We start from the raw sequence: 20999 nt of genomic DNA on the forward strand, positions 1-20999 counted from the left end.
CTCATTGCGGTGGCTTCTCTTGTTGCAGAGCATGGGCTCTATGCGTGCGAGCTTCAGTAGTTGTGGCACATGGGCTCAGTAGTTGTGGCTCGTGGGCTTTAGAGCACAGGCTCAGTAGTTGTGGCCCACGGGCTTTAGAGCGCAGGCTCAGTAGTTGTGGCGTATGGGCTTAGTTGCTCCGCAGCATGTGGGATCTTCCTGGACCAGGGCTCGAACCCATGTCCCCTGCATTAGCAGGCGGATTCTTAACCACTGAGCCACCAGGGAAGTCCCTGTGGTTATGTTTTTAATGTCCTTATCTTTTAGCTATTCATACTGAAATTTAATAGATGAAGTGATAAGATATATTAAATTTGCTGAGGTGGGAGCACAGAATAGATTAAACAAGATTGGCCATGGGTTGACAACTGTTGAAACTGGATGATGAGTACATAAGAGTTCATTATTGGGGCTTCCCTGGTGGCGCAGTGGTTGAGAATCTGCCTGCCAATGCAGGGGACACGGGTTCGAGCCCTGGTCTGGGAAGATCCCACATGCCACGGAGCAACTGGGCCCGTGAGCCACAACTACTGAGCCTGCACATCTGGAGCCTGTGCCCCGCAACAAGAGAGGCCGAGACAGTGAGAGGCCCGCGCACCGCAATGAAGAGTGGCCCCCGCTCACCGAAACTAGAGAAAGCCTTCGCACAGAAACAAAGACCCAACACAGCCAAAAAAAAAAAAAAGAGTTCATTATTCTGTTCTCCCCATATTTATATATGTTTGAAATTTTCCACAATAAGCTTTAAAAGATGTTGAAGTTTTCAAAAGCATTAGGACAGTTCAATTTTTGACTTGTCTACAGTTTATGGTAACTGACAAATTCACTTTAGCATAGCCTAAGTTTCTATCTTGTATCTTTAAGAAGTATACCTTTCAAGGTACAAACCATACTCCTATTAACTTGTAATTACAGACTTCCTTACTGTTTAATACTTTCTTATATAAACACTGCAATGTCATATCATTTAAATTCCTAGGATGTTCTATAAAGTATTGTGCACAATAATTATAAATCAACCCACCTAAAAGAGGTCAATACTTAACAGCAATACACCATCTAATACTCAGTTTCAGACACAAAAAGTTATACAAAAAAGTTTTATTAAGTACAGTTTCATATTTAGAAGAACATCCAATATTACAATGTGATTGGATCTTTAGGATACATAATTTATTCTTAAAATACACAAGTTATATACAGACACTGGAACACTCAGTCCCCAAAATACTCAATAAAGATGTCTGGGTGACACTTATAGAACTGAGCTAGCAATTTTTTCTTCTCTTTGGCAGAAAGTTTTGAATCCTCATCAATATTTTTTAGTAAATTCATTAGCTCATCCTTGGTTGTCTTCCTTGTATGGTCAGAATAATCACTTTGATCGATTCTCTGGCAATAAATATATCCTTAAAGTTTAAAAGTAAAAAGTTCAGTTAATGAATCTATTCCTCAGATTTAACTAGAAAAATCAAGCAACACTTTTATACTTATATATTTTTCCCCATTTTGTAAAATGCATGCAAAGATGCTAAGCACTGCTGACTTTCTAACCCTGTCAAGTTGCTTTTTGACATAAGGAGGCTCTCAGCTAAGTCTGGATAGCTCTGAGGAGATTGATTAGAGTCTAGTTGAAATTAAAGTGCAACTACTTTACAGCAAAACACTTTCAAATAAACACCAGGAATTTATCCTTGTGAGACATGGAAGTAGTATTTCTCAGATTACCTGCGTCTCTGTTTGGATCTCTTCCCTTCTGAATGTCCATGAGCTTAACACTGACAATTTTATGTAGAGTTCCAGGAATCTTAAAAAAAAAAAAAAAAGAAGGAACATGGAACATTATTCAAATGCATTTTAACCTAGTGATCTATTACATAAGTTCAACTTAACTACTTTCAGAGTTTTACCTTAAAAACATCTTTTTGATGATCCATTAAAAAGAGTACCAGAAGATCAGTTTTGCCTTTGGATAAATTTTTATTGTCAACAATAGCTTTTGAGAATATCCTTTTCACAACCATTCGGTTGTCACTCTATAAAAATAAAACACACACCCAACAGTATATATTTTTAAGAATTGTAATATAAAAGGGAATGTTAAATATTAATAGCTACTATCCATTTCAGCATAATTGATGCTGATGATGGAATAATACATCCTATAAATATTACAGATACTGAATACAATTAACATTTAGACAAAAGACTTACTTCTTTCTGTAATTTAAATTCAGAAGGATGTGCTGCAACAGCCATGAAATACAGTAGTCTTCTAAATTCTTCTCTATTTTGGGAATCCAAAAGCTTTAGAAAGAGCTGAGTAGCTTCTAGTGCTATTTCAGTCTTCCCATTCACTTCAGCCAAAAGAAAAAAAAATGCTTTTAATTTTGACCAGACACGACTATATCAAAGGGAACAAAATTCAAGTTAGAGCTTACGCTAATCAGTAAACTTATCCAAAACGATGTTCAAAAGCAAAACAAAAAGACTAGGAATTACAATGAATGACCAATACCATCAAGAAAGCCTATACTTGGGACTTCACTGGTGGCGCAGTGGTTAAGAATCCACCTGCCAATGCAGGGGACACAGGTTCGATCCCTGGTCCGGGAAGATCTCGCATGCCGCAGAGCAACTAAACCTGTGCACCACAACTACTGAGCCCACATGCCACAACTACTGAAGCCCGCGTGCCTAGAGCCCATGCTCTGCAACAAGAGAAGCCACCGCAATGTGAAGCCCATGCACCTCAAGGAAGAGTAGACCCCGCTCGCCGCAACTAGAGAAAGCCCGCATGCAGCAACGAAGACCCAACACAGCCAAAAATAAATAATAAATTAATTAAAAAAAAAAAAAGAAAGCCTATACTCGAATTGGCCAGTCCTAAGTCCTTGTCATACACAAATCTTAAGATGTTAAATCTAACTTGGCTTTGTAAATAAATTCTCAGCCTATGTTTTCCAATAAATCACTACATTTCGAGGGTACACTATGTATACAGTACTGATGTATCCAGCTCTACCTGAGAAAAATAAAGGATTCTCTGAAACCTGCCACTTGTTTTCAACAAACCATATGGACAGTCTGGCTCACTGGTACAGAGACAAAGCAGAGTGTCTGCCATTGTGAAGAGAATGAAGGGGGAATGGTGATAGTGCTGATAACACTTTCTGAAAAAGAGAATTGCTACTCTATGCTTATTAAGCTTCCAGTGAATGAGAGCAGCATTCTCCTGTGGCAACCAGAAGTCCCTGAATAACTTCAGAGCTTATTAAAGCCTCTTTCCAAATGAGGCCTAGAAGTTTTGGAAAAAACACACTTTCCATGGATTAATCCAGATCCACTCCCAGCTTGAAGTAGTACCATTTTGGTTAATTTTGAGGACAAGTAACATTTTCCTATTCCCTCCAAAAGAGAAATTCTTGTATCCAGTAACATCTTACTTACCTAGGAGTTCTGCAATTCCATTATGAACATCAGATAGGTGATTTAACAGAGGTTCCCTACTACTGTAATATTTGCTAATGGCATTAAACAGAAGTTCTTTCACTAAGTCTATTCTATCTGGTTGCTCAGGAAAGTTTCTGCTTATGTCTACAACCATCTGGTCTGGAAGGTATTCCAAGCAGTCAATTGCTGAAGAAAGCCACTCATCTTCCCTATGGGAGAAAAGAATTATTATTTTAAAAAGCAAAGGATAACCAGCGTACACTCAGTACCTAATTTACTAGCTATTTCAAGTTTCCTACCAGAATAAATCTCTATACACCTAGATAAAGAGATGTGTAATTCTTTTTAATATATAGCTAGATCATGAATCGCAGATAAAAAGTTGGGTTTAATATGTCTTTTTTTTTTTTTTTTAAGTGAAAACAGAATCCATCCACTACAATATAGGCCTGAGAAAGACATCAAAATTCAAACTCTGCTCCTTAAATTTACTATGGAGGTCCAGAAACTCTAAGTTGCTTGCTCAGGGTCCCAGGTAGGACTAGATCCCAGATCTGACTCCTAGACCAGCATTTTTCTAATATAGTATTGCTTACTTCAAAGCTCTGTGTATGATCTATCATCTCTGACTTTGGCTAGAAGAGAATACAGGAAGATAAGGTACAGTTTCAAAATAATTAAATATTAATTACCATTTCTAATAAAATGCCAGTTGGGTAACTTAAGAAAATTGCTACATTTCAAGAAACAGAATGACTAAGTTGTTTTTTTTTTTTTTTAACATCTTTATTGGAGTATAATTGCTTTACAATGGTGTGTTAGTTTCTGCTTTATAACAAAGTGAATCAGCTATACATATACATACATTCCCATATCTCCTCCCTCTTGCATCTCCCTCCCACCCTCCCTATCCCACCCCTCTAGGTGGTCACAAAGCACCAAGCTGATCTCCCTGCGCTATGCAGCTGCTTCCCACTAGCTATCTGTTTTACATTTGGTAGTGTATATATGTCCATGCCACTCTCTCACTTCGTCCCAGCTTACCCTTCCCCCTCCCTGTGTCCTCAAGTCCATTCTCTATGTCTGCGTCTTTATTCCTGTCCTGCCCTTAGGTTCTTCAGAACCTTTTTTTTTTTTTTTAAGATTCCATATATATGTTAGTATACGATATTTGTTTTTCTCTTTCTGACTTACTTCACTCTGTATGACAGTCTCTAGGTCCATCCACCTTGCTACAAATAACTCAATTTTGTTTCTTTTTATGGCTGAGTAATATTCCATTGTATATATGTGCCACATCTTCTTTATCCATTCATCTGCAGAATGACTAACTTTTAATATTCAATTTGTTAATATATATAGTTAAAAAAAAAAATCATGTCCTCCACTGCTGTGGACTCAGGACAATTAATTCTGCCACCACCCAGGTCATGTCATCTCCTCTGGTCATCAGCTTCATCATAAGATGTAGATAGATGAACTTTAAGGTCAATTTCTGATTCTGTACTTAAAATTTAAGGTAATCATAAATTTTTTTTACATGTTACTTTAGATTGTAGAAATGTAATTTAAATTCTTGTAGAATAATAAGCTTCCTCTTTATATAAAGAGTTCAATAAGTAGTATGTCGGGATTAATTTTTTCACATAAGGGTTTAAGCTACCTTTTGACATTCAACTGTTTATTAATAATTCATTAGAATGTAGAAATGGTGAAGTACTAAAAATATAAGTTGTATTCCTTTCAAACATTTGCATATTCCTAACCACTAGAACACTATCTGCTAAGGCAAAAATCACTAAAAATTAAATAAACTAGAAAATACAAGATTTTAACATTTAATAATTTTACTTAGGGGAAGAGTTTCAAGGTTATAAGGAATATAGAACTCCTCCTTAAGGAAAAATAAAATCATAATTCCCTTAGCACCTGGAGTTAAGCCTTCAAATTTTTAATCAGGAGAGTGTAGTCAGAGGTGAGAGCAAGAGTTATTTTCATTATGTTTCTTTAATAAAACCAGTTAATTTAAAAATACACTTATTTTTTAAAAATTGTTATTTTTAATATGGTTGTAAAACTAAATATAATGACAGAACTAATTCTTAAAAGAGAACTCATGTATGAAAAGTATAGTAAACTCAATATAAAAGAATGGATTTTTATCACAACAACCCGGAAGTTGGTGATGCAGTAAAATAAATAAATGTATATATATATATATATATATATATATATATATATATGCTTAACTTATAATACATATGGGATAAGTATATATTCTTTTTTTTTTAAACATCTTCATTGGAGTATAATTGCTTTACAATGTTGTGTTAGTTTCTGCGGTATAACAAAGTGAATCAGCTATATGTATACATACATCCCCATATCCCCTCCCTCTTGCATCTCCCTCCCACCCTCCTTATCCCACGCCTCTAGGTGGTCACAAAGCACCAAGCTGATCTCCCTGTGCGATGCAGCTGCTTCCCACTAGCTATCTATTTTACATTTGGTACTGAATATATGTCCACACCACTCTCACATTGTCCCAGCATACCCTTCTCCCTCCCCGTGTCCTCAAGTCCATTCTCTACATCTGCGTCTTTATTCCTGTCCTGCCCCTAGGTTCATCAGAACCATTTTTTTTTTTTTTTAGATTCCATACATATGTGTTAGTATATGGTATTTGTTTTTCTCTTTCTGACTTACTTCACTCTGTATGACAGACTCTAGGTCCATCCACCTCACTACAAATAACTCAATTTCGAAAAACACATATTTAATACACATTCTAGAAGACTATAAAAGCATATATAGTCAAAGGAGTCTAAGAATTTGACAAATCTGTTCATTTTGTTCCAGGTCCCTCTGAAGACCAGACAGCTCTAAGAGAGCAGACAGTCCCACACTTTAACAAAGAAGATGGAACATAATCATTTTCTTCACTTGATGTGCAAGTGAGATATATGTGAAACAAAAATGAATATGAAAAATAATGACATTTAAATCTCGTTAATTTTGACCAAGGTAATTTTGTTCATTTTTCCCAATACTGATAATATCAACTGACAAAGCATATCTGATCGTATGGACAGAAGTCAAAAGATTATCTTAAAACTAATATCTTCCTATAAACACACTCAAATTATTATATGTATTTCCACATACTGAGATTCACCGTAAGCCTTGAGAATCCCTCGATCCAGATAGTTCCTGTTGTTGACCAAGTCAGGCTGCCTCTTTGGTTGAGTAACTTTAGGTACCACCTCTTGCCGTTTGAGGAGGGAGTCAAGGAGTGGAAGGTCTATAAGTTGTAGCAGACGCCCAACTGTTTCTTCTTGCCATACTTCATTAATAACTGCACAGGGAAAATAACAAGGGGAAAAGTAACGATTAATAGTTACTACACGCTCACCACAATATCTGCCTAGGCAGGTCTAAGCTAATAAACTTGTGGCAAAGAAAAAAAAAAAAAAGGAAGAAGAAGAAAGAGAGAGAGTCAATTTTATGAAGTAGTTTCTTATAACAAAGTAAAACAATTCAAGATTTGTTTAAAGTGTAGGAGAACAGACATTGGACAACAGGAATTCTTTTCATTTTTGTACTGTAAAAAGCAATATGGCTTGATAAGAGATCAAGTCATATAACATGTTAATAAGGACCTTGGAAGAAAGAATGATTCATTCAATCTGAAAACTGGTTTGAAACCATTGGCTGCAGATTATTCTGCTCAGGGTTTCCACAACTGGGATGGGGGAGGGAAGGTGGAAATCAGTCATTAAAACCACATTCCATTGCCACAGGCAAGGAAGAACATATAACCCTGTTAATGTTTTAATATAATTGTCAAATTTTTATTTAACCTAATAAAATCTTAGGGAAAGATATATCTGAGAGCAGATTTTAAATAAATTTTTTAAAATCTGCATGTAAAACATTTCAGATTTGAATCTCTGCCAGCTGATAGGACAAAAGTCAGTGTTCCAGAATTGCAACACTGATCTATTTGTTAAAGATAATAGACCTCTGTTAAAACTTAATATAAACAGCTTTAATACACAGTGTGCTCTTTCTTTATGCTCTGAATATCTAAATTCTAATAAAGGTTAAGATTGAAAAAATTTAAATAACTTTATTTGAAGTTAGTCTTCTATTTCTTCCTGTATCATCTTTAGCTTACCTTGTGGAGACAAGTTTGCAGAGATATTTACGTGAGGGGAGTCAGCAGGCTTTAAACTCAGATTTTCCCACAGATCCTCTAAACTTGCAGATTTGATATCGGAGGACTTAAATAATGCATCTGCATACCTAAAATGAATTTATTTCATAAATTCCTGTTTATTAGTAAGCCTACAGAAATATTTTTAAATTTGACAGCTAAGAGTTTCTAGAAAGTTTATGTATTTCAGAGCAAAAACATAACAAATACAAATTCTAAGAGTAGAATGAAATACAAAAACATCCCACCTTCTTTCTCAAGCCTGAATATACACACTCTACATAAATTCTCCTTTGAGCATTTAGATTTAAGTAATTCAATGATTAAAATGTTAGTCGCCAATTTTAAAACATAATCAAACACAGTCAAACTTCATTATGCTTACTGTTTTTATTAGTTATCTCTCTTTCCGGGGCATTCTCTGGTAGATAGCGCTCAAATACATAACTATAATCTCTTATTCATAATTCTGAAACCCAAAAAGCTTTGAAAAATTTAAAGTTTATTCAGAATTCATATAGTGACAAAACCTGTTCTGAGACTATCACAGCCTTTATCTATCCCAGTTAGTATGAATATTTTCACTGCAGAAATACTAATGTGTTTGATTACCAGATGCTGTCCCAGATCCCTCTCAGAGTGTTATCTAGTAAATGATATATGTACATAGTGACCTTTCTAAAATCTCCAAAGTTCCAAATTCCTAAACGCATCTGTTCCCAAAGGTTTCAGATAAAGCACGTGGACCTACATTTGGAAAGTACTGACTGTGCCCTACCTTATCCTCCTACTTCCTTCCTATACAGAGAGAGGTAAATTTTATCATGTTTTAAATACAGAGTTAAAAAAAAACATTTGAAAGTCAATACAATAAAACTCTGACTTTGGGTCAGATCTGAATTGTAAGAGCTTCAATTACATGGTCACCTCTTCACAGCTTAGCTGAGGGGAATAAAAGGGAAAAGTTTTATCTCATGACAAATAACTAAGTTAGCTATGCACTTATCACCTACATCCATTTCAATCACTGGGTTCTACAATTCTGTCCCCCAGGCTCCCTTTAAATGATTCCTGCTCCTCCACCACTGCTGCCTACTTCCCCCCTCATCTGTAGACCACAATATTGCAAGATTCCTCTCCCCATTAGGCTGTCCATATAGCTGCCTAAGATACAATCTCATCATGCTTAACGTCTTTCTGTGGCCTCCCCAACATCTGTGTGATCACGTGCAAACTCCTTACAATGTCCTATGTAACTTTCTGCATACTGGCTCCTTTCATATTTTACATCTGCTATTTTCTGGATTCTAGTGACAACCCACCTGCTTGTCTTCACCTCTCCTGTTCTCATACCACTTTGTGTATAAACTCTCTAACATTTTTTATACTGTAATTGTAACTTGAAGCAGAAAAATCAAAGTTTGTTGATGGTTTCTGCTAAATATATGAACAAACAAGAATTCTAGGAGATACCAAATAAAAGTTTGCTCTACTTTATCAAATTTACCCACAGACCCAGATTTTAGCCTAATTTACTGTTCCAAAAATAACAAAGACAGTCAGCATCTCATTAAAAAGTAGACAAAATCCTGCCAATATCCCCCCTGCCAATATTATGAGACGGACGCGCTACCTACTGCACTAAAGAGGCCCCTCCCCCTGCCAATAGTAAATGAAAATCTAACATAGACTAACCTGGAAGGTGAAAACAGTTTGTTCTCTTTGCCTAATTGACTGTCTTGGTTAGGTATCGTTGTGAATCTATAAAGACTGCAACTACTATCTTCAAATGTAGGTTTTTTGTCTTTTCCAAAGACTTTGGTCGGAACTGCTTCAAATACTTTGTAGTCCATAAGTGCTTGACACACTCTCACCACTTTGGCCCGAGGAATATCTACATCACCAAAGTATTTATTCTGAATTAGGTGAGAAAAAATGACATCCACAGCTTCCGAACCAACAAAACAGTCATTGTGTCTTTTTAAATGATGCCTTCGTTTTTTCACCTCCACTTGTGTTTGAAGAGTGTTTATAATGCTGCTCCATACATACGTGGCTCCAAACGGCTTCTGGGCTACACTGAAACCTGGAATGCGAAAAGTCACAGTCACCTCACTCATTTGTAGTAAGGTCTAAGCAATCTTTAAGCAAATCTCCAAAGTTATTAATAAGAAACAATTATGAGGACAGCTTGTTATTGAAATATGAAATTATTAGTAGCAACTCATTAAAAAATGTAGTGCCTACTATATGCTAAACACTGTTTGATGTGCTAGGATACAAGAGTGGGCAAAATAAAGTCCCTGTTTTTTTTTTTTTTTTTTAATTATTTATTTATTTTCATTTATTTATTTATGGCTGTGCTGGGTCTTTGTTTCTGTGCGAGGGCTTTCTCTAGTTGCGGCAAGTGGGGGCCACTCCTCATCGCGGTGCGCGGGCCTCTCACTATCATGGCCTCTCTTGTGGCGGAGCACAGGCTCCAGACGTGCAGGCTCAGTAGTTGTGGCTCACGGGCCTAGTTGCTCTGCGGCATGTGGGATCTTCCCAGACCTGGGCTTGAACCCATGTCCCCTGCATTGTCAGGCAGACTCTCAACCACTGCGCCACCAGGGAAGCCCAAGTCCCTGTTCTTATAGACTTATTCTTTGTGGGAAGATATAGACATTATGTATATGTTAGATCAGTGCCAAGAAGAAAAATAAAGCCAGGTAAGAAAGAGAATGCTGTTTTAGATGGGAGGTCAGAAAAGACCTCTTTGACATGGTGATCTCTGATCAGAAGCCTACGTAAAACCTGGGGGCAAGCTGTGCAGTTATCTGGGGAAAGAACAGAGAGAACAGAAAGAGCAAAGGCCCTGAGGAGGGGGTGTACTCCACTATGAGAACAGGAAGGAGGCCGCCATGACCTGAGTAGGTGACCAAGGGAAAGAACAGTAGGAAGTGAGATCAGAGAGGAGTGACAATGGGGTTTGGAGTGGGGGGATGCAGATCAAGCAGGACCTTGTGGCAGTTACCAATTATGTACAAGAGCTCTATTAAATGCCTATATAAATGCTCTAATCTTCAACAGCAACCCTATGAAGCAGACACCACCTCTATTTGAAGGATGGAAAACAGATTCACAGAGGTTAAGTGTAACCTCCAGACATTATATTGTAAGAGGTGGTACTGGGATTTGGTTCACGGTCTATACGATTTCAAAGCATTTATCAGTCAGATAAGACAGACATACAGATAGACACATGTATAGTTATAGATATACATACACACACAATGCTTGTTGGAATAAACTAATTTTTTTTAAAGCTTCTTATTATGCAGACTCATGAGTTAAGTACTTTGTTATACAGGATAAACTAACAGTTTGGTTCCTGTTCAATAGGAGCTTATAGCCTATTGCAAAGATAGGAAAAGCACAGAAATAAAGTAAGGTTTTAGAAAACGTGCTTTCAAAGATCCATAACATTTTCCCTCATTTTATTAAGTTGATATTTGGCATACCTACAAAGAAGAAAAGGAGAAACAATTAAAAGAAAATGGGGGCTTCCCTGGTGGCGCAGTGGTTGAGAATCTGCCTGCTAATGTAGGGGACACGGGTTCAAGCCCTGGTCTGGGAAGATCCCACATGCCGCGGAGCAACTAGGCCCGTGAGCCACAACTACTGAGCCTGCGCGTCTGGAGCCTGTGCTCCGCAACGGGAGAGGCCACGATAGTGAGAGGCCCGCGCACCGCGATTAAGAGTGGCCCCCACTTGCCACAAGTAAAGAAAGCCCTCGCACAGAAACGAAGACCCAACACAGCCAAAAATAAATAAATAAATAAATAAATTAAAAGAAAAACTCATAGCTAACATCTTAAAAAAAAAAAAAATGGACCTTAAGTTTTAGTAAGCTGATGGAACTAAGTCTAGCTAATCGTCAGCCTGGTGGCTAAGCTGGCTTGCTCTCTTTTTATGTAAACACATAGTATGCCTTTTTATGTGTTATACCTTTTAATGGCCCTCTGAATATTCAGTTGTTCTAATTTTTAAGCCCCAATTTTTGTTAAGTATATAACTCCTTTATTTCCAAGATATTTTGGCAGAGAAATTGAAAACTGATTACATCCCTTAAGGTAGTCTAAGAAGGAAAACAATATGCAACGGTACAACAATAACGAATAAGGGGAATTATAATTAAAGAAACTCCTACTTGAAATTACCTTCCTGCTTTTTTAGATAAAATAGAATATGTAAGATGAAAGCAAAGTTTCTGAAGCACATTAAAACTCCACTTGGGAATTCCCTGGTGGTCCAGTGGTTAGCACTCGTGCTTCCACTGCCAGGGGCCCGGTTTCCATCCCTGGTTGGGGAACTAAGATCCTGCAAGCCACGCGGCGCGGCTGAGAGAAAAAAAAAACTCCACTCAATGCACTAGAGTCATAAATTTTAAGTGGGTCATTTGAAATTCATCTTTTGTGCTGCAATAAATATAGGGAGTGTAGTGAACCACAGTGTATTCACCTATAGTGTAATTTTGTAGCTACCATAAAAATTACTAACATACACACACACAGAAAACCCTTTATTGTTTGTATATTTCCAATACCAAAAGTAGATGGGTAATTTTACTATCTATCCATTATTATGATCTTAGTTTAAAATAATCAGCAAGATTATGGGTTTTTAAAATTAATTAATTAATTTTTATTTTTGGCTGCAGTGGGTCTTCGTCACTGCGCGCAGGCTTTCTCTAGTTGTGGCGAGCAGGGGCTACTCTTCGTTGCAGTGTGCGGGCTTACTGCGGTGGCTTCTCTTGTTGCAGGGCACGGGCTATATGCGCGTGGGCTTCAGCAGTTGTGACACATGGGCTTAGCAGTTGTGGCTCGCGAGCTCTAGAGCACAGCCTCAGTAGTTGTGGCACACGGGCTTAGTTGCTCCGTGGCATGTGGGATCTTCCCGGACCAGGGCTCGAACCCGTGTGCCCTGCATTGGCAGGCGGATTCTTAACCACTGCGCTACCAGGGAAGTCCCAGCAAGATTGTTTTTAATTATCAAAATTATATTTTAAAATTCCAGATACTTCATAATCCATTACTAAACAAAGAAGTAATTGATGCTAGTTTTCCAAATATGTGAGCAGTTTTAAGAACTGAATTATGGAGACTCAACTAGATAAATCAAGCTGAAACTAGACTTACTACTGGTACTGTATTTAGTCTCTACTGAGTAGAGCCAGAATCATGCACTGGATGGAATCTCAAAATATGTCCAGGTCATTCCCCTGGTATCCAGAACTAGGAGTAGCTGTACTGGTTCCAGCAAAGGAGGATTAGCACTTAATATTCTTAACTTCCTAACATACCAGAGATTATAGCTGAGATTTAAATGAACTTAATGTCTGTTCTTTAGTCTTTTTTCAAATCTTCATTATATTATTAATAGTAGCTAACATTTGAGGACTTACAATATGACAAGCTCTGCCTTCTCTCATTTAATCCTGATAAACTTCTCTAAAATAGTTATTAATAATCCTAGTTTGGGGCTTCCCTGGTGGCGCAGTGGTTGAGAATCTGCCTGCTAATGCAGGGGACACGGGTTCGAGCCCTGGTCTGGGAAGATCCCACATGCCACGGAGCAGCTGGGCCCGTGAGCCACAACTACTGAGCCTGCGCGTCTGGAGCCTGTGCCCCGCAACGGGAGGGGCCGCAATAGTGAAAGGCCCGCGCACCGCGATGAAGAGCGGTCCCCACACCGCGATGAAGAGTGGCCCCCACTTGCCGCAACTAGAGAAAGCCCTCGCACGAACCGAAGACCCAACACAGCCAAAAATAAATAAATAAATAAATAAAGTAGCTATAAAATTAAAAAAAAAAAAAGCTACTCTTTAAAAAAAAAAAAATAATCCTAGTTTGAACAAATTGAGGCTCAGGGAATTAAACAAACTTACCCTCAGTTTTACAGGTAGTAAATATATACTAGCTTTTCTTAGTACTTAAATATAAATATATTAAAAGTAAGTCAGCAGGGCTTCCCTGGTGGTGCAGTAGTTAAGAATCCCCCTGCCAATGCAGAGGACATGGGTTCGAGCCCTGGTCCGGGAAGATCCCATATGCCGCGGAGCAACTAAGCCCATGCACCACAACTACTGAAGCCCTTGTGCCTAGAGCCCGTGCTCCACAACAAGAGAAGCCACCGCAATGAGAAGCCCGTGCACTGCAACGAAGAGTAGCCCCCGCTCGCCGCAACTAGAAAAAGTCCACGCGAAGCCAAGAACACACAGTGCAGCCCAAAATAAATAAATTAGATAAATAAATTTTTTTAAAAAAAGAAGCTTTGTAAAAAAAAAAAAAAGTTAGCAGATAGTTTTAGCATTAACCTTTCATTGAAGACTTGGATTAACTGAAAGAGCTTTAAGTGAGCCAATGAGATTAAAGAAACAAACAAAAAAACAACTTTAAGATTTGTGAATCCTTAACCAAGCTATTTAAAAACACTCAGTAGTCATTACTCCTAAAATAAGATAGGTATCATAAATTCTATGATATATACTATCCATAGTACACAGGAAAGGAAAATAAGCAAGGTTCAAACTTGTAGAGCTCAGATTGCCTATTAAGTACCAACAAAACAGACTTCTGGGCTAGTAATAATACTAAAGATGAAACACATAAATCATAACAGTTGAGCTACAAGTAAGTAAGCATAAAAACCCTAAAAGATAAGGCTGACTCACTTATTAATTTGAGATCAATAAGACAACTGATGGGGGTGAGAGCCTCAATGACGTGAAAAAGGCTAATCTTCACAGGGGAATTAAGAAATAAAGAATATATTTCCCCATATTAACTTGCTGTTTAAATATGGAAAATCAGGAAGTCTTGCAGGTTGGATAACACAGTATAAAAGATTAAAGAACAGGTTAGAGCAGGATAGTAGGCACCTGTGAGCCATACAATGTTTCCAGAGTTCTCCAGGCAAAATACAATTCAGCCCTTTCAGGTCCCCTCTGTTCTCACTGACCATTAATTCCCAACCATTGCATCCTGGTTGCAAATATCCTGGAGTATTTCCCCTTAAGCATCACCACCCACAGACCCAAACTCATGTTCATACAGATATTTTAATACATAATCTACCCTGGACTTGACGACTAAATGTGCCAAAACTCACACCAGGATAGCCTGTTTTTTTAATGCTGACTTCACCAGTTGAACACAGATCCCCCACATGCTGCTTTGAAACTTCTTATTTATCATCATCTAAGAGCTGAAATGAACGTTGGTATCGCTGACCATGGCCCAGTAAGATGAATTATTGTGACTTCTAAACAGGATTCGAGAGACCCGAAGTATACAATGAATGTTTTGTAAGTCTAGCGATCAGAATTTAAGCTTCAGCTTGTCCTCAAACTTCACTTGCATATGAGCTGGACAATTCTTTAAAATTCATCACTATCTACGTCTTGATGCTTCTTTGTTTACATTTGGTTAAGCATGTTCCAAAAGCATCATGACCTAATGATCAAAGTCTAGAGACCAGCTGCGATAACCCTGAATAAGAGACTTAACTTTTATAATTTGTTTTCTTCATTTACTGATACAAGAATTAAACACTATGTTTAAGGTATGTTTCAGGTCTAAACTGCTGATTTGTAGGACTTTAGAGACTAAGATTATATCTCTCTCCATTTAGACATGGTCATTGAACACCAAACAAAACATGTAAGAAATGAAGCATAGGAACAAATTTGACCTGTCGGATAAAAAGCTTTGAGAAGCTATCCAGAGGCTCAGAAACTGTTTTAAACTAGATCTATAACATACTACACATGCTCGTGAGCACTATATAAATCTAGGCTAGTTAACATTCAGTTTTCAAGCAGGCTTATCTTTATCTGTGTGAAAACAATAGCTATTTTTCCAAAGCAAAGACCCATCCTTTGCATGTATTTGAAATCTACCCAAAAAAGTTTACCAGCCATAAAAAAGTTAAACTTCGAGTATTGAACTTATGTGTATTTGTAACACTACTAATAATCATCTTTACTTCTAAAAAGGCACACTAAATAATCAAGTCATTATAATAATAATTCCTTAAAAATCAAGTCATAAGGCAGATAGGTCAAGAAATTACATTTACTCATTAAGTCACAAGGGGATAATCAGCATCAACCATGATCTGTGCAGTCAGCATCAACTATGGCCCTGCTGTGAAAACCAATTTAAGGGTGAAAACAATTCTATAATCATGCCAATCAGTGAGATTATATTAACTCCTTAGATCAATAGACACATTATAAAACTGGATCCCAATGTAAGGTAAACATACACACAGAGTTACTAAAACATGCTACTTCTAAATGAATATGTAACAATTTTATTTTCATTTTTGGATATTACACTGCCCCCACCCCCAACACACACAAAAGAAAAGAATTCAGATAGCTCATGTTAGGCAGTTTTGCACAAAACTTAAAGAAATTGTGAGCTACTGCCTTATTTCATTCAAATTTCCTTATACTTCACAGAGGTTCAAATTATTCAATACTTGTTAGTTGTAGATTATTGCCAACTATTAAAATATTTTAAAGAAGGGTTAACACAGTGGTTCTTAGGTGATTTTACTCCCCCCGGACATTTGGCAATGTCTGGAGCCATTTTTGGTTGTTATAAGCTGAGGAGGGAGAAATGCTACTGATGTTTAGTGGGTAGAGGGGCCAGGGACACTGCTTAACATTCTACAGTGACAGGCCAGCTCCCGCAACAGCAAAGAAAACGTCAGCAGAGCCAAGGTTCAGAAACCCTAGGTTAATTGAATACTGTTTAGACATGGAAACTTGTGGTAATGCAGCCGGCACAGTGCTAGGTTCTGTGAATAGAAAAACACAAGAGTGTGGGTTCTGGAGTCCCAGAGAACTTGGTTCTCTATTCTTGGCTCCATCATTACTAATAATGCAATCTTGGGCAAACTGCCTAACTTTTCTGGTGCAAAACAGAGTTAATTCCACTTCTCTCAGTTATTGTGAAGGTCATCTGAGATATATATGTAAAGTGGCTGGCACGTACCCAGCAATTAACAGACGTATAAAAACGAAAGGGGAAATTGTCTCAGTCTAGAAGAGCCGAAGGACATGTGGATTCACTGTAATGTAATATCCTGGATGGGACCCTGGAACAGAAAAAGGATATTAGGCAAAAACTAAGGAAATCTGAGTAAAAGCATGGTCTATCAATATCGGTTCACTAATTGTGACAAATGTATTACACTAATGTAAGATGTTAATCATAAGGGAAACTGAGTGAAGGGCATATGGGAACTCTAAGCACTAACTTAGTGACTTTTTGTAAATCTAAATCTATACTAAAAATGTTTATTTAAAAAGTAAAAAAAAAAAAAAAAAAAAAGGAAGGCCTCTTTCTTTCTCTTCCTTTCTTTGAACTAAGAAGACACAGTCCCCACCCTCAAAGAGTTTACCTTTTACCTATTCATACCACTTGGATGATGATGTCAAGCTCTGAACAGTAGTCAGTCAAATAAAGACCACTAGCAGGTGAGATGACAAATGTGACACATACCAGAAGATTTAACTCCTCATCAGAAGATAACAAGTATATAAAATCCTAAATCATTTAGGATTTGAGAGAATTTTACTTAAGAATTATTTTTTTTCAAAAGAGGTTTTAAAACATTACAGAATTGTTAAGACAAAGGAAAAGGACTACATTTATTGGACATTAACCAAAATTTCATGAAAATAGATAAATGTAGAGAGCTGTGCTTTGAGTGTTAAAACTAGGCAGATGTGACTGAGTGGGGAAAACTTCCTATACGCCAATATCAATACTGCAACACTTTTACTGCATATTGGTTTTGGTAATCCAAAGTTTGTTTTCCTCTTACACAGCATTAGAGATGTCATGCTGAAGACTGACACTGCCTCTGAAAAGAAGGCTGCAGGTAAACTATGTAAAATAAATAAAGAACAATTTTAGAATATGTTTAGAGAACTATTAACAAAAGTAGGCACCGACCCCTGCTTTAATTCATACAGATTAATGAGATAGCATATGGGAAGTACTTTGAGCTCCCTGGAAAAGTGATACCAGGTGAATTCAAAGAATTAGGTTACAGTATAAAGGGATAACAGGATAACATACCACTTTCTTGCTTGTCTATATTAAAAGACAAATTTCTTCAAACTACTTACTAAAGGTTAGCATACAGACTTTATTTCTTCTACATAAATCAGGTCCCTGGTTGTTACAGCCCCTTTAAACTATGGAAGAATTACTAATGGGTAGAGAAACAAAAATACAAAGCTGCTTGCCAGAGCACACAGAAAGAGAATGGCAGGGAACCAAGAACACAGGCTCCCATTACCATGCTCGCTAGGACTGTGACAAGGCAACTAAAGAGTGGGAAGGGGGATGAACATAGGATAATAGGTAGGGTTCCAACTATAGTAACCAAAACAGATGAGAAAATGCAGTGGGCCCTTCTCTGCCCACTGCACCTGGTGTGCAGAAGACAGTGGTCCTTTCCTTGGGTTCAAATTCGATGACCAGCACTTCAACTCTTCCCTCTGAGAGTCATCTACCTAATTTTGAATACATATTCCCTTATACGAAGAACCTGTTCACTAATGACCAAAGCTCAGAACAGGTATTTCAGCTGTTAGAGAAGACAGGACTTTTAATCACATAAAATTTGGCAATTTCTTTCACTCAGAAAGTAAGCCTAAAGACTTCTCAAGACTGTTTCCAATATTATTTGATTTTATATTCCTAAACGATGAAGTATTTCCCTTCTCTTCACACTGTAAATACTGGAGAAATTCTGAATGTAGCCATCATGTGCTTATTTGAATCCTGTTAATTGGAGAGTAAGATTAATGTTAAGATCATTCTTAGAAATGTACAAATGAAAAGTGGTTCTCTATCACAATTTATCATCAGCATTTTGAAGATTAAAAGGAGCATTACTAATTATAAGTTAAACAGAAAACTGAGGCCACTGAGATGCACCCAATTTGTCCTACGTCAATCCACTGACCACTGTCGCCTTGAGGAAGGAGTCACAGTTTCACTGGTTTGCTTTTACAAATGAAAGGCTTAATAATAAGGGAACTAATTCCTACAGCAACCCACATTGTAGCTACAGAAAGGGGGGAAAGTTGTAACTTCTCTAAAAGGAAAACAAAAAAGCCAAGTATTATCTGTACCCCTTAACTCTATTAACTGAGACGTAGGGTATGCTAAAATCGGAATTTTAGAACCGATCATCCGATTCCGTTCAACTGTTTGGACATTTAAAGAAACCAAGATGTTAGCATACTAACATCCTAAGTAACCTGCCCCCCAGGACATGATTAAGCTGGCAAAATTCACCAGTGTCTCTCCTTATCTCATGCAACCATTGAAAAGGAAAAGCAAAAATTTCTATTCATTGAAATACTGCTTATCCAGAAAGTGTAACTAATAAATACCTTTTATGCCAAGTTCCTGCCGGTAGAACTTAATATAACAGAAACCTCTCACCACTCCCAGGAAGAGTCTGGGCAACAAACTGGGCAACAGAGGCACTGGGCCCCTGGTCATATTGTGGAGTCAAGGTTTGTGGCTGAGACAGTAACCAGTAATGATGTGGGGCACGTCTGGAGACCTACTGCAAGCGCCTGGCACGCAGCTGGCGCACAGACTAGCGCGCGGTGAAGTTAAAGTCTGGGTAACTTAGGAGAAAGCTGGCTGCGAGGGCACCAGGGTCCGGCACAGCAGCTCACCGGCGGGGGCGCCGGCCCGAGCGGCCACAGCTGTGCGGAGCTCGCGGAGGCGGCCGCGGACCTGGCTGTACCTGGCGGGATCCCCCGCCCGCGCGAGAACCTCAGCCTGCGCCCCCCGCCCACCCCGTGACCCCCACCGTCCCCGGACCGGGTCCTCGGCACCTACCGGGAGGCCTCTGCGCGGGACTCTGGAGAGCCGACAGGTTGAGCGCCGCCGCCTTCTCCCGCACCGTGGCCATGGCCGCAGCTGCGCGGACACCGCCGCCTCTGACCGCCGCACTGCGAAGTGGGCGCCAGCACCGCGGCCGCCAGTTAACTGGCCCGGGATGGGGCGGGGCTCCCGCCAGGCCCCGCCCCCGCCCGGTGATCTGCCGTTGCGCGCCGCGCGCCGCACGCCGCCGGTCACGTGTAGGCCGGGGCTGATTGTAACCTGAGGCCCCGCGGGCGAGGAAAAGGTGCGGATCCCGCCCTCGAGGCAGCCAGGTGGGAAGTATTTCGGGGTGCTGCGCCCTGCGAGTCCGCGCCGGCCGCACGCGGCCCGCATCCCGCCCCCGCCGTCAGCACAGCCCACGTGCTGGCAGAGGTATGCGCGCGGCAGGCTCAGACCAGTAGGGTGCCGCGTCCCGCCCTGGATTAGTTCTGGGGCCCGCCAGCTGTTTAACTGTCTTGGCCTTCTGTGTTCTCACCTGTGACGCGAGGGCAGTATTAGTATCCACTTCGCGGAATTTTTTTAATGAAGATTACACGAACCAATTCATGTATTTTAGTTGTTGAGTCTGGAACATAAGTGCTTAAAATTATGTCATGGTGATAAGTGCCTCGAGGTTTTCACGCATCCCCACCTGTAAAGAACAAATCTTTATCTGTTTCAGGAGAGCAATGTCTAGAGGTCACAGTCAGGAGGGCAGCTGGCTGGCCTTGGGGCTGGCTGCCAAGGAAATCGGTGCCTCCTCCAAAGTAACTCTGGGTCAGGTGGGTAGGGACAGAGTTAGGAAAGAAGGGAAGGGGCTGTTAAGGGGAAGTTGAAAACAGGGAATCCAGGGATCCAGCGCTGGGGTACCTCTGAAAAGATGAGTGGTGTAAGAGACCGATAATTCAATTGCCAGATACTTAAACCCCGCCCCCCCTTTTTTTTTTTCAAATTTGGGGATTTTGCAATCATGTTAAACCTTTGGTACCTACAATAAATGTCTTCTTAGAAGGAGGATGCCTGTGTGATCAGGTTATAAACCGAATGGTTTTTTGTTTTTTGTTTTTTTTAACTTTTGGCTGCATTGGGTCTTCATTGCTGCGCGTTGGCTTTCTCTAGTTGTCGTGAGCGGGGGTTACTCTTTGTTATGGTGTGCAGGCTTCTCATTGCGGTGGCTTCTCTTGTTGTGGAGCACAGGCTCTAGGCGTGTGGGCTTCTATAGTTGTGGCGCAAGGGCTCAGTAACTGTGGCGTGCAGGCTCTGGAGCACAGGCTGACTAGCTGTGGCGCATGAGCTTAGTTGCTCCATGGCATGTGGGATCTTCCTGGACCAGGGCTCGAACC

The 20999-nt window shown here is 39.3% G+C and overlaps 1 protein-coding gene across 1 annotated transcript; it reads right to left on the reverse strand.

Annotated features, from left to right (window-relative positions):
• Positions 1 to 1153: 1153 nt before the first annotated feature.
• On the reverse strand, positions 1154 to 19757 carry DEPDC7 (DEP domain containing 7). Its single transcript, XM_057552194.1, has 9 exons — positions 19633 to 19757; positions 9404 to 9794; positions 7670 to 7797; positions 6658 to 6847; positions 3490 to 3701; positions 2254 to 2396; positions 1950 to 2075; positions 1768 to 1846; positions 1154 to 1448 (listed from the first exon to the last, which is right to left on the reverse strand). Exons 1-9 carry the CDS (start codon positions 19703 to 19705, stop codon positions 1255 to 1257), a joined length of 1536 nt encoding a protein of 511 aa, XP_057408177.1. The 5' UTR covers positions 19706 to 19757; the 3' UTR covers positions 1154 to 1254.
• Between the last annotated feature and the right edge of the window lie 1242 nt (positions 19758 to 20999).

The sequence above is a fragment of the Balaenoptera acutorostrata genome, chromosome 9 (assembly GCF_949987535.1).
Source record: "Balaenoptera acutorostrata chromosome 9, mBalAcu1.1, whole genome shotgun sequence".
Taxonomy (NCBI): Eukaryota; Metazoa; Chordata; class Mammalia; order Artiodactyla; family Balaenopteridae; genus Balaenoptera; species Balaenoptera acutorostrata.